Consider the following 14,351-nt stretch of genomic DNA (forward strand, 5'->3'; position numbering starts at 1 on the left):
CTAAATTACTGTTGAAGTTTGAAAAGCGGGATTCGATCGTTGGAGAAGGATGATGATCTTACTATATTTAATGAGGCACAAAACAAGGAAATGGAGAGTTTCTTGCACCAGAACGAAAATTTCGATGATATTTTTTGTAAACCCTCACATTCTATGATCTTTTTTTTTTTTTTTTTTTTAACTTAATTGTTTTATGTGTGGTTTGTGTGTTGCTTAAGTTTCTTGTGCATGTCTTGTGTTTTTTATTCACACATTTGATCATGTTCTTGTGGAGAAAGAAATCAATATATACAATATATATATGATGGCAGATGTTGCCGAAAATGTGGTCCCTCAAGCTCGTCGTTGCTGGGAATATATATATATATACAAAGATTATCTTGCCTTAACCATTAAACAACACAAAAATCAAAATTAATATGTGGGGTTTAGATTGTTATTTGTGAAGGAACAAAATTGTAGTAGTCACACTTAGTTGTTCTTTTAATCATATTTTCAAAACCTGATATGGCATATAGATATGCAGTTATCAATTTGTTATGACTCTCACTGCAAATGTAATAAAATGCTTGTATGTATAGCAAATCAAATGAATAATCAGCCAAGGCTCTCATATAAACATTGTTTTGAAACTATATAACATATTCGAAACTATCAACTAACAAAATAATAATTATAAATAACAACGGCTACAAACCAGTGTTATCAACACTTCCTCCCCTGTTACCAACGTAAGAAATTACAAGCTACAACCTAGGACACACACACAACAAGCTTTGAATTTCTTCGTGAGACTAACTCCCGGGAGTGAATGAGACCTAAAGCAACGGTGGATGAGGTATCTAATCTGACAGCCATCTTTGCCACCCAATTCATGTAAGAATTGCCGCTTGCCCGAGAACCTATCCTTGGTGCCCCAAATTCATTTTCAAACCTGTCGAAGAAGAGTCAAATTATTGCACGATTTAAACTTAAGGTTGATCGAGACCAGAGCTTACGATGCACGAACCTGAGATATTATAATAAGCCCCCTGTGAAGCAAACAGATTTTCACCTATTAACACGCTGACGATTTTCTGTAGAAACTGCTCCATTGCCGCCTATTCTCCATTGCCTCGAACACATTCAAGCGATCCTGATTTGTTGGCCATCAGCAATCACAATCTGATGAAAGGCTGGTTGTACTGCTGCTAATGCTGCCACAACTTTCTCATCACCATCATGTGCTTTTTCAGCAATTCTTTATTAAGTTGCGGCTCCATCAGGCACATCCTCGGTTACACACCATCCATTTATAATAATAGTAATACAATATATCACAATTAGAAACAACTAATACAAATTGTCTATTTAAAAAATAACCAGTAGAAACTACAAACGGTTGAAAAAATCACAACTTCCGCCTTGATCTTCGTCTAAATATATTTACAGTTTCATTTCCTCACATGCTTATTTTGTTCATTGTAAATTCTTAACCTGTCCAACAGATTAGATTTCTTTTCATTAGCATCTTGCAAAAGTAACTCCGCACATACCTTTGCTCTTTTTGCATTCAAATTATTCACATCTTTGAATTGCTCCAAGACACTATTTGCAATATGGCCATTGAAGTAATACATGTATAAAGCCACTATTACACCGCAAGAACGGGTATCTGGCTTTGGGATATGATTAGGAAAAACAAATTCAAAACTTCCTTCACACCTGTAATACACAACAAGGATTGGTATTTCGTTATAAAAAATTCTTAAGAAAAATTATTCAAGACTTCCATTTCTACGTGTCATTAGCTAAATGATGTCAAACAATGGTCCTAAAATAATACCACAACATTTTCATTATTGGCTTGTCTGTAATCCAACCTTCTTTGGGGTTAAGTGAATTGAAATACCAAATTTTATGTCTTGGTATATCAATATAAAAGAGCACCCAATGTTCATGTCGGCAATGGGGGAAGAAAAACTACAAAAATTAATAAATAAACAAAAATAAGCCATTGCAGATCAACCAAAATAAAAAAGTCACTTTCAGATCAATGGATGACACTTCAACATCATATCTAAGTAACATAAACTACTTATGTTAACAAAGTAACATATCGACAACAAACCAATACTTTCAAATAACAAAACTATTATATCAAATGTCAAATAACAAAACATTCTATATAAAATTAATACAATCTCGTTTACTTACATACACTATATACCCGAATACCAACTTCTTGCAACACAACAAACTAACTACATATTTACTTTCTTGTAGATATCTTTTCCTGTCATGAATTCATAAAGATGTGCAGACTCTAGTTAGCTTTGCAATGAACTCACATCACATGCTGCTACTATTAGTCCTGTCATGTTATATGCAGTTTGCCCAACTACCTATGTCCCCTGCTCCTCTATTTCTGGTGTTATCTTAAATGGATTTGTACTTAAACCAACCCAGTAATGGGAAACCCAACGCTCCGATGCCCTAATTCATCAAAGGGTTGAACTTATACACACACATATCATATGTAACCACATATACGACTTCTTGTATCACACTAGAGGTAAAAGAAGACCAAAAATAAAAAGGAAAAAAGGCATCCCTTTTACATTATAGCTCCGACAACCTTAATGTAGAAATAGGCAACTATACTCGCTACTTCTTCCCTAAAGATATATTATACAAACTTAGTTTGCAAATTTTCTTAAGATTGAAACACATTAGAAAACACAAGAAACACATTATACAAATTACACAACCTAAGTTTGAGTGAGAACTCTGAATCGAAGTGTTGGAGTTCGCAGCAAGAAGATTATGAATCAAAATGTCTATGTCACATAACATAATTAGATTGAAGTTTGATGTTGGATTCGCACCAGAGGACTCGCCGGCGGTTGAGAGAATCTGAATGACGAGAGAATCGCACTAAAGGCAAGAATCGATTCAGCGCACAAAGATTGCGAAAAGGTCAAGAATCGATTCAGCGAATTGCGAACGAAGGAGAAGAAAGTAATTTAATAAAAAGACTAAAATACCCTTCACTAATTATAGTCGTTAGATTATAATGAATGATTAAGATCAGATTCAACATTGCTGAATTATACTATAACATCAGTACCAGATCCTTTCCCATAACGGATAAAACTCTTAAAATTCATGGATAAACTGTTAAAAATGATAATCGTGCATAATGATTTATTTGCCATATTCATCGTAACATAAGCAACCATCATCTTTTTCTTTTTTCTTTTTTTTTTTTTTTTTTTTTTTTTTTTTTTAATGACGTGGGAACCCGTCGAACATAAGCAACCACCCTTGATTATAGGAAATGTGTTCTAATTATTGTTTCGAACTCACCAAACATGTACTTGAACCACGTACTCCATGCTTTTGGTAGTTAAGATTGAGTCTTAACCAATCAAGTTCCATTGGGCCTCTGCCGTTAGACAGCTCCACAGGCCCTTGCTGCCTTTTGTGTTCGTATTTTTTTTCAGGTGCTTTTGGATATATATCCAATAATTACGATAACTAGAACAAAATAAATAATAAAAATAAATTTATTTTTATTATTTATTTTGTTCTAGTTATCGTGTTTCATTTTTTATAGACACAAAAATTTAAGAAATATATAATTAATAAATAATTAGTGAAAAAAAATTATAGATAAATAATTAGTCTAATTAATATTAAAAATATTATAAATTTAAAAAATTAAAATAAGATTAAATGTATAATTTTTTTTCGAAAAAAAAATGACAAAAAATTGAACATGATAAATGAGATGAAAAAGGTAATATTAGTATTATTTTTATTTTATAAAAGTTTAATGATATATAAAAATATTAATTATAAACATATTATTATTATTATAAAATACACTTAACGTTTTCACCTATCCGCTGGCATGCTTCTGCTGCTTCCCCGTGTTTGCACCCCCGGTGGCTGCCTGCAGGTCCAACCGTAAACCGCCGATTTGAGAAAATCACAGACCTAAACCGAATCGTAGAAAAAACGGTTTTGGTTCGAGTTGTGTCCGAAACGGTTTCGGTTTGAACCGAACCGGCGGATCCTAAGCGAATGGGCAAGTAGTCAATAATTGGATGATTTGTTCCGCCAAGTAAAAAATAACAATTTTAACTTATGCACTAACACAGCGGACAGCCACCGCCTGCACCTACTTCTTCCAATTCCTTCCATTTTTTTCTTCAACTCGTTCGTCTCCTTCTTCTTTTCTTTTCTTCTTCAAACATTCAAGGGAATCAGAGAAGGGTCGTCGGATTCGGTGTAAGTGAACCAGCTTCAGTTCCTCAATTTTTTGCGTCAAAGCCAGTCACCGATGCTCATCGCCATGGCCGCTGCCCTGCCCTAATTTCATCGTTCAGCTACTGCTCCCTCTTTTTCTTCCTTTCTTTGCACTTTTACATTTTCATTTCCATTCCAATTTCCCCCTTTATTAAAGAAACTTGCGGCTTCTTTTGCGTTCAAGCGATTTGCAGATTTCGTGTTTTTATTCTTTCTTCGTGTGCTTGGCGTCGAGGGTGGGTGGGGCGGGTTTTTTTTATTGCTTTTGTTATATATTTTGGTCGGTGATTATCGAAGAAGGCTAGCACGCCATCGACCAGCCCAACTTGAAGTTCCGATCCGGCAACTCGCTATCCAACCCGAATCTTTGAGAGATCCGTCGGATCATAGGCTGCCTGGGTTTGAACCGATCTGGGCTGAGCCGGTCTGCTCGCTCTGATCCTTGAACCGGTTCACTGACTTCATTCGAATACAGATCCTCTTCGATTCGCGATTAGCGCCGATGCGTTCCGATCGATCTCTTCGTCCTTTCTCCGGTGAATCTGTCCGGCGAGTTGGGAAATTCTCCTTCTCCATCGATGCATGTCACCCCCTTGAAGTTGGATGAGGCTTAATTTCGGCAATATTACCTTATATTGGGTTTCGGTTTAGCTGTGTTTGTTGCGTTTCGTGGCGTGTCATTTGTGATTGGGTCTTGGATGTGTGATTGACGTCGGTTGGTTTGATATTAGGGTAAACTGAGTTCGAATCGTTGCTTCCGTAATAAATTGAAGTTTACGTTGATGTTGATTCGAGAGAATATAGTCTACTGGATCTTGGATCAGTAATAACAGCTTTGTTTGATTTTTTTGCTGGAATTTGCACGGGATTTTTATCTTCCCTTTTTAGGATGTTCTTTGTTTGCCCTAGGGATTTCGGTCTCTGATATTACCCTGTCAATTTAGCTGTTAAGGATTGGGGTTATTGCAATTTTGTCCTTTGATTGAGGTGTTGGAGCAAGTAGATGACTTGGTTTAGAACTTAGCAGCTCAAAGTTTATAGAGGTATAGATAGAGGAAATTTTGGTGGCATTCGAAGCACACACGAGTGATAAATTAAGGCATCTGCACAAACAAAGGCCCAACTTTGTATGAAGTCCGATACTGGATTTGGAATATGAAAGCTGAATGAATCTGTTCGTGTCTAACTAAATATATTCAATCGAAAAATAACAAGTATGAGTTGACAAATGCAATTGATTATATGAGAGCCTTACCATCCAATCTTTTAAAAAATATATTGTCAATCCAAACTCTCTCATTTCATTACTTATGAATATTTTTTAGGGAGCATATGTTATAGACAAATGAAGTATATTTAATACACATATGCTCGCCTATCACCTTCTCAAACACCCACCTTTTAATTTCGAGCGCTTAATGTTCTTGGACATAAGGCTGTGCCTATCTTGTGGTATGGCAGGCCTTTTTTCAGCTTAACCATCTGACTAAAATTCCCTTTTTCACTCAGTGGTTAGCCATTTCTGATGGTCTTAGAAGTGATGCTATTCCCTCTTTTCTTTCAATATCTACGTGGATTTAGTAAGATTTCTTGGGATTTTCATAATAAACAAGGCCATTAAATGGTACACCATTTTTATTTGTTGTAGAATATGTGCACTTGATGCATTTTGACGAGAAACCGCATAATACAGATGCACATGGTTGATAGCTCACATTTTGTTTCTCTTTTTCTGTAGGTGAATTTTCTAAGGATATAAATTCAGCTGGATATTTTCAAGATGGCTTCAGTGGGTGTGGCACCTACTTCTGGCCCAAGGGAGTCGAGTAATAATTCTGTAGGGGTTGATAGTTTGCTTGAGGAAATGAGCGACATGAAAATTCACAATGATAAGGTATGTGGTAATGTGTATTGTAAGATTATATGTTTGGGTAAATAGTTGTGTAGGGCAAGTATTTTACTTTCCTGATTGTGAATGGTGCTGAACCTATTGTGGTTGTATACATCCTGTAGGACATTGAAGCAACAATTGTGGACAGAAATGTGATTAAATTTTAATAAATAAAATTTAAACAAAATTAAATTTTTAGTCTGGAACGATCTAATGATCAGATATCTGGTGAGACTAGGATTTGATATTTGAATTATTTATGAAAAAATACCAATAATGAATACAGCATGCTTGACAAAGCATGTTTCAGGTCCAAATTAGACAGCTCACACATCTTAATGAAAACATGTCTTAATATAACTGAGAGCGTAATCAGTGAATTATAGGACACAAAGGGTTAAATCTAATAATATTTTCAGAATCATGTGCTATCAAAAGTGGGTTAAATTTGATTGTATGTTTCATGTTACTGAATTTCGGACAAAAGCTATGTCTGTTAATTCAAGGTATTTAAGAAACCGAATTTAGGTATGAATGTTGGTCGACTCGGATATTATAACAATGTGTTAGTGCTTGTTCTTTTACTCATTATTAGGTAAATTATTGCCTTAAAGTTGTTGGGATGGTCCCAATTGATGCATTTATTTGACACTTGGTTGAAGCTAACTTATAGTTTCCATTTCTTAAAACAATAAGCTTTGACCAAAAACTTTCGCTAGGAAGTGAACTCATAGGGTGTGCATCAAGAGAACCTAAGCATAACACGTATCTTGTGTGAATTTCATTTTTTAAACTAAATGAGATGCATGGCTCAAGAAATCTCATTGTTATTTATTTTTATTGTTTGGAGAATGATATTCAATATTGCTTAATTGTTGAAAAATTCTTGAGCTCATGTACTTAAGTTATCATACCAGGTAACGAAGATGGCAAAAAATGAAGTTTTAACTGTAAAGGATGCAGTACATAAGCTTCAACTTTATCTTCTCGAAGGAATAGAAAATGAGAAACAACTATTGGCAGCTGGTTCATTGATGTCACGAAGTGACTATCAAGATGTGGTGACTGAGCGCACAATAGCCCATACGTGTGGTTACCCGCTTTGCAGCAATTCTTTACCTTCCGAGCAACCACGGAAGGGCCGCTACCGTATCTCACTGAAGGAGCATAAAGTCTATGATCTTCAAGAAACATATATGTATTGCTCAGCCACCTGTTTGATACATAGTCGAGCCTTTTCTGCAAGTTTGCTAGAGGAGAGATCATCAACTCTGAACACTGCCAAAATAAAAAAAGTTCTAAATCTGTGTGATGGTTTAGGTTTAGAATCTGCTGTGAATATGGGAAAGGATGGAGATTTAGAAATTTCAAATCTGAAGATTCACGAGAAAGCGGACACGAAAACTGCAGAAGTCTCTTTGGATGAATGGATTGGCCCCTCAAATGCTATTGATGGATACGTACCAAAGAGAGATCAGAAATTGGAATCTCAGAAAGAAAATAGTTTCAAAAAAGATGTAAAACAGAAACGAGTTGGTAAGTTTTGTGTTAACTCTGTTGTTTAAATGCCATTATTTCTGACACCCAGTTGTTGGCTCATGATCTCATTGTACATCAACAGTTCCTGAAGATAGGTATAATCTGCCAAATGTAGCAGACTTTCTGGGCAATGACATGGACTTCACTAGTACTATCATAACTCAAGATGAGTATAGCATTTCAAAGGCAGTTGCCCCTACAAAGGCTAAAGAACCAAGGGGAAAAGCTATCTGTAAAGAGCCCAATAGTCTTGGAAAAACAGAGCAAAAGCCAGCTGCTTCTTTGGTGAACGCTCGGGATGCCAAAATCAAGAAGTTAAATGAACATAAGAACTTGCCTGCAACAGATATCAATGTATTAGAAGATGCAGCTTGTCTTAACCAAAGCGATGCTACAAAGGAAGAGAATCTCCAATTGGGGAAGCCATTTGCAGCTGGACCTAGCCAAAATGGTGCTTCGGAGGAAGAACATAAACGATTAATGGAGAAGCAACCTGCAGCTGGTCCTTCTCTCCTGAAATCTTCTCTAAGGACGAAAGCTTCAAAAAAAGAAACCCGGTCTGTTACCTGGGCTGACAATACAAGTAATGGTGATGGGCAAGGTGTTGGAAAATTGAATGATGATGAGAAAGGAGCTGCAGCCGAATCTTATTCTATGAATGAGGAAGCGAGTGAGGAATCATATCGATTAGCATCTGCTGAAGCCTGTGCAAGAGCTCTAAGTGAGGCTGAGGAAGCTGTCTCATCCGGAAAATCTGATGTATCCGATGCTGGTATGAAGTTCTCCTTGGTATTGATCCCAGTTCCATTTATTATACAACTATGCATCTGACTTCTCATTTGTTTCATTCTTTCTTGCATCTAGTGTCTGAAGCAGGTGTGACAATATTGCCACCTTCCCTTGGATTGGATGAATCTAAATCTGACAAAAGTGTGGAAATTGTGGACACCGACCCTGTTACACTGAAGTGGCCTCCAAAACCAGGTACTTCAAATGATGATCTATTGGACTCTGAGGATTCATGGTATGATAGTCCCCCAGATGGGTTCAATTTAAATGTAAGTTCTTTTAATTAAAGGCAAATTCAAAGTATAAAATTGCAAAAAAAATTATTTTAATAATTATGAAGTTGGTAATCAACTTTGATTTTGTTTCAGCTGTCGTCTTTTTCTACAATGTTTATGGCAATCTTTGCCTGGATATCATCATCCTCTTTAGCTTATATATACGGAAAGGAGGAAAGTTTTCATGAGGATTACTTATCTGTGAATGGAAGGGAGTATCCACGCAAGATAGTATTGTCCGATGGCCGGTCCTCTGAAATTAAGCAAACTCTAGCTGATTGCCTTTCGAGAGCCTTGCCTGGACTTGTTGCAGAAATCAGGCTTCCTATTCCAATATCTATCCTGGAGCAAGGAATTGTAAGTTTGAGGAGAATTGGATATGCAGAGTAAATATATATTTATATATTTGATCGGAAACGAAGAGTCAATATATTTTTTTATTTTGATCGCATGAAGAGTAAATAATTGATTTTATAGTTAGTGGTTGAAAGTCTTTTGAGAATCTGCCTTGATAAAGAATTTGTTTTCTTCCAACTTTAGTGGCTTCCTAATTTGATTCATGAAAAGCATAGAGTACAGGAAAAAATTCATAATTTTTAGCGAAGTCATAAAACTGAAAAAGTGAAAGCAACATCACTTCCATTCATCTGCTTGTGATGACGGTGTAAGTACTTCAGAATTGCATTCTGTATGATTGAGGGTGTGTTTGTTTGTGGGTTTTGGGATTTTGGGTTTGGATTTTTGAATAGTAAAAAGTTGAATTTGAATAGTTGTTTGATGTGATATAAATAAATATTGATATAATGTTTTGAATGTAAAATAATTTTATAGTATAATATAAAAAAAGAAAAGTAATTGTCTGATGTGATGATTTTGGAGAGAAAAAAATCTCAATAGTAAAAACCCATAGTAAAATCCACAAAAGAACACAGCCTGAATGTTGGCAGTCAGAAACCTATTATATGTCTTAAATTTGTGAAGTACTTTCATCCAGAAACACTACCTCAACATGAGTGCAATGAGGTATTCTTGCTTGGAAGGACCTATATTGGCTTAATAAATTTTGTTCGCTTTATTGTCAGTCATTTTTGTCATCATCAACACCATGTTTTTCGGTCTTTTGCAGGTACGCTTATTAGAGACAATGTCTTTCACTGATTCTCTTCCCGGATTCCGGATGAAGCAGTGGCAAGTTCTAATTCTGTTGTTTCTGGATGCTCTTTCTGTCAGCAGAATCCCTACACTTGCCCCATATTTGATGGGCTCAAGGATTCATCTTCCCAGGGTATTAAACTTCTCTGCCTTTCTATATTTTCTGAATTTCTTAATGTACTTGTTGGATGTATGGTCTTTGTGACTTCCATGTTCTTTTTACACTTATCTCTAAAATATCTTTAGACTGTATAAAGAGTTGATTTTGTGAATGATCTTACTTTTTTAGCTGTATTTCGTGGTAACATGAACAAACGTAGGAACATCAGCATGTTACCTTGTGAAACGTGTGTACTTCTCTAGTATTTTAAGTGCACGACTTTATAATTTTTGTAAATCAGCTTTGGCCTGTGCTGGGTTCTAATTATGTATAAGAGGCGAGGAAATCATGGATATGAAAATGGTTTACCTAAAACTTCTTTGACTTTTTTTCCAAGGTTAGTCCTGGAGGGCATAAATACACACGCTCGCACACACACATTTAGTTCTCTTAGTTCTATATGATAGTGATTATCTGCATGCGTATTGGATAGCAAAAGATGGAAGAGGAATGAAAATAATCACTTCAAAGTCTAAGCACAAAAAAAACCCACCACACCTATAACTTTTTATGTTTGGTGGTTGAATTTAACAATTTTTTCAATTTATTTAAGTTATATGCATTTTTTACCCACTTCTTGAAGTTAACATAGTAATTCTAATTCAAGCTTTAAATAGAAATGGATCCTCATTGTAGTGAATATCTTGATTGCAGTTTATGTTCTGCTGTTGAAATGACGAGGAGAAATGGATTTTGTACCGTTAACTGGAATTAGCTTAAAGCACTGAAAAAGTAAAAATTTCTTTATTGCTTATGGAGAAAGTTGCTTCCATAAATGGTTTGAACAAATTACAATTTTTTCTTCTTTTTTTCTTCTAATAATTGGCATGTTTTGTAGTTATGCAGCTTGAGCTTTTTCTGTTTTCCTGAAAGACCTGACTAATCATAGGAAAGGGCATGTGTGTACTATATAGTGTATGAACAACTTGCAAACTAATCTTTTACCATTGTTGCCGCAATAACACAACTACGTAAACTTCCTTTAAGAAAGAAATAATTCTTTATTGCAATATGGTGCAAGTCCAAAATTATTCTTGCTGCTACTATTTTCTCTCTTAGGTACTCGAGGGAGCACATATCAGTACCGAAGAATATGAGCTAATGAAGGATTTGATCATCCCACTTGGTCGAGTGCCTCAATTCTCAACTCAGAGTGGCGGCTAGGCTAATCATCCGGTGATCTATCCTTATCACAGTTATTATTTTCAATAGATGTTATATCTTTGTTGCCCTCATGCAGTTCATAATTCGACAAAATTTTAAATATATAGCCCCTAATTATTCAAACGAAGAAATTTCTTTAGACAAAAGTTACGTGTGAGTTTTGAAGAGATTTTAGGCCACAACATTTCTTCCTATGTCTCTCTATCTCCTTACTTTCCAGTGAAAGAATTTGTTGGGATGAGTATGTGGTGAGTTGCCTGTTGGCAGTGCCCTGGATTTTGATGGTTTAATAATTCAACCAAACAACTTCATTAATGTTCATAATAATACTTTAGACATGACAGCTGAGTTTTGGCCCAAGATGTCACATTCATTTTGTATTTAATTTGGGTGTTGTTTGGGTATATAATATTTTTTCTTTGTGGTACACAAAAGTATGCTTCTTTTGTGTTAATGTTGAGCCTTTGTTTTATGTCATGCAAAGCTGTTTAAGTAAATATGAATCTATCTATGGAATATATATATATATATATGTATATATATGATAAGCTGTAATGTTTTTTATTTTCATTTTTTTCACTTCGTGTGTTAGTATTTGTATTAATAAAAATTAATAGTATGGCAGGTTTTGTTTCCTTTAGCTTTGTGTCGGTATTTTGTGTTTGAATAGTAGTTTAAGTTAATAGTTTATACAATATATAATAATAATTTGCAAAGAAATTACTTTTTTTTTTTTTTTTTTTATCATTAATAATGATAATGAGATTGTATAGTAAAGAAACAATAAAAACAATATACAAGTAAACGGAATGTGAGGGTGTGTTTAGTTTGAGATTTTGATTTAAATAGAATATAATATATTGTAGTAAAAAGAAATTTTTAGTGAAAAAATAAATAAAGTAGAATAGGATTTAATTTTGTATTTTAAACTAAGATAAAATGGCTTTGTTTACTTGGGTGATTTTATCTTTAATTTTACTATTTTAATTTTATTTTATTTTTAAATATTAAATCAAATATTAATTTTATTACATTAAAATTTAATTTTACATTCATATTATATCAATATATATTTACATCTTCAAAATTCAAAACCAAAACTTCACGAGTAAACATATGATTTTGACTTTTGATCATTGTGTTGATATTAGAGCAGATATACTATTTTGGATAGAAAACATATATTGAATATTTTATTAGAAATTATTTTATTAAATTAAAGACTTATTTAAATTTAAATTTTTATTTATTTTAAAAAATCTCCACACAATCCTACATATGTTCAAAAGCTATACATATAATTTTAATGATTTGATTTTTATAATAAAATTACATGCTAATCACTTTTGTATTAATACTTTTAAAATAATAGATTTTTTTTTTTTAAGTAACTATTGGTATTTATTAATAAAATTAGGGAAAAAATTAATTTTGGTCTCAATATAATTAAAATTTATCAATTTTTGTCCAAACATTAAAAAAAAAAATCTCATCAATTTTGGTCTTATTATAAATAATTTCAATCAAGTTTGGTCTCATTATAAATAACTTTAATTAATTTTGGTCATACCTTAAAAAAAAAAAACTAATTATAGGTTCTTTATTATCAATTTTGCGCGGTGAGAGGAAAAAGCAAGTGTGTTTTGGGTTAATTGTAACAATGACTCAAAACTTTTATTATTAAGTACTTTAGGTTCTTTATTTTTCTTATTTGATTATTTTTAATAAATTGTTAGGTTAGTCGGACTGAGACCCATAGTAGTTTTGACATAGTATTTAAGTACTCTTTCTATCTCAAAACAATTTTCTCATATTCATTTTTGGTAACTAACTCTCCATTTAATTATAGGCATTTTGATCTTTTAAAAGTAGTTTTACACCCACTATTAATATAGTACTATTATTCTTGAATTCTCGTACTCATCCCAAATGTCCCTATTATTTTGGGACGGAGGGAGTATTATTATGAGAAATTATTAGTCATTATGATTTTCTTCAATTTCACGGCTTCGGCATGGTTCGAGAAGAGTAGATCTTCCTTAGTTATCAATAAAGTTTAGTCTTTTGGTTCTCTTAAGTTTTCGTAATATCAAATTGATCCAACCGGCCAGATCTCAGCGGAGGAGGAATGATGCTAATAAATGTGCAGCGCATTGAAGCTTTAGAGGAAGCCTGGAGGAACTTCAAACAGGCGTGGAAGCACAACATATAGGATTGTCGCGCCTCGAATTAAAGGTGGATAGACAAGTGGATACTCTGAAGACAAAACTTTCAACAGCCATGTGGGATACGATTGTTGGGTTGTTTCCACATGGGCCGCCTGCCACACCTATCAGGGGCTTGATCACTGCTCAGGGAGATATGGCAGAAGGAGGAGAGGTAGCGGATTTGTCGACAAGGGCTGCCGGCATCAGCGGGACAAAATGTTTGTTTAAGGATGTTGGAGGAACCTGGACTTCTCCTCAAACCGATTTCAAGCTTAAGGATGCACAACTCCCTAGCTTTGATGGCCACGACCCCTTGGGATGGGTTGCTAGGGCCGAACAACACTTTGTATTACACGGAGTCCCCGAGGAGATAAAAGTGACTCTTGTATGAGTGGCGATGGAAGATGTGACGCTCCATTGGTCCCGTTGGCATATGATGAAGCATGCTTCTGCCTCTTGGATCGAATTCTCATAGGCATTGGTTACTAAGTTTGACAATCGATTCATTGGGAATCCACATGAGAGGATGGTAACGTTAAGGCAAATAGGTTTTGTTGACGAATATATCAATTTATTCACTGAACTTGCTACTTAGGCTCAACAATTGAAAGAAGCACAAGCCTTAGGGTGTTATTTAGGGAGCTTGAAACGAATTATCAGAAATAAACTAAGGGTAGTGGAGCCCCCGGATCTCGAACCCATAATCCGTGTCAGTAGAAGCATTGAATGGGAGTTGAAAAATGGAATAGAATTTTACTTGTAAAAAAAACCTCTTTAACATTACGAAGTAACTTGGTTAGGCGGGTTGGAAGCAATATCTCTTCAAACACAGTTGGAGAGTAGAAAACCGTCATTCGACTAGCAGCAGTATTGCAGGGGGT

At 34.6% G+C, this 14,351-nt stretch overlaps 1 protein-coding gene across 5 annotated transcripts; it reads left to right on the forward strand.

Moving 5' to 3' along the window:
* Positions 1–4,081: 4,081 nt before the first annotated feature.
* LOC127245403 (putative RNA polymerase II subunit B1 CTD phosphatase RPAP2 homolog) lies at positions 4,082–11,705 on the forward strand. 5 transcript variants are annotated; one of them, XM_051266255.1, is made up of 8 exons: positions 4,082–5,025; positions 6,032–6,187; positions 7,102–7,720; positions 7,806–8,495; positions 8,588–8,781; positions 8,881–9,144; positions 9,914–10,072; positions 11,159–11,705. In XM_051266255.1, exons 2-8 carry the CDS (start codon positions 6,074–6,076, stop codon positions 11,261–11,263), a joined length of 2,145 nt encoding a protein of 714 aa, XP_051122212.1. In that variant the 5' UTR covers positions 4,082–5,025; positions 6,032–6,073; the 3' UTR covers positions 11,264–11,705. The 5 variants fall into 5 exon arrangements, with proteins under 5 accessions (XP_051122212.1, XP_051122213.1, XP_051122214.1 ...); XM_051266256.1 differs by having other exon boundaries at positions 4,082–4,873; XM_051266257.1 differs by having other exon boundaries at positions 4,082–4,372.
* The last annotated feature ends 2,646 nt before the right edge of the window (positions 11,706–14,351 follow it).

The sequence above is a fragment of the Andrographis paniculata genome, unplaced genomic scaffold, assembly GCF_009805555.1.
Source record: "Andrographis paniculata isolate CXL003 unplaced genomic scaffold, ASM980555v1 Contig22END, whole genome shotgun sequence".
In the NCBI taxonomy this organism is placed as follows: domain Eukaryota; kingdom Viridiplantae; phylum Streptophyta; class Magnoliopsida; order Lamiales; family Acanthaceae; genus Andrographis; species Andrographis paniculata.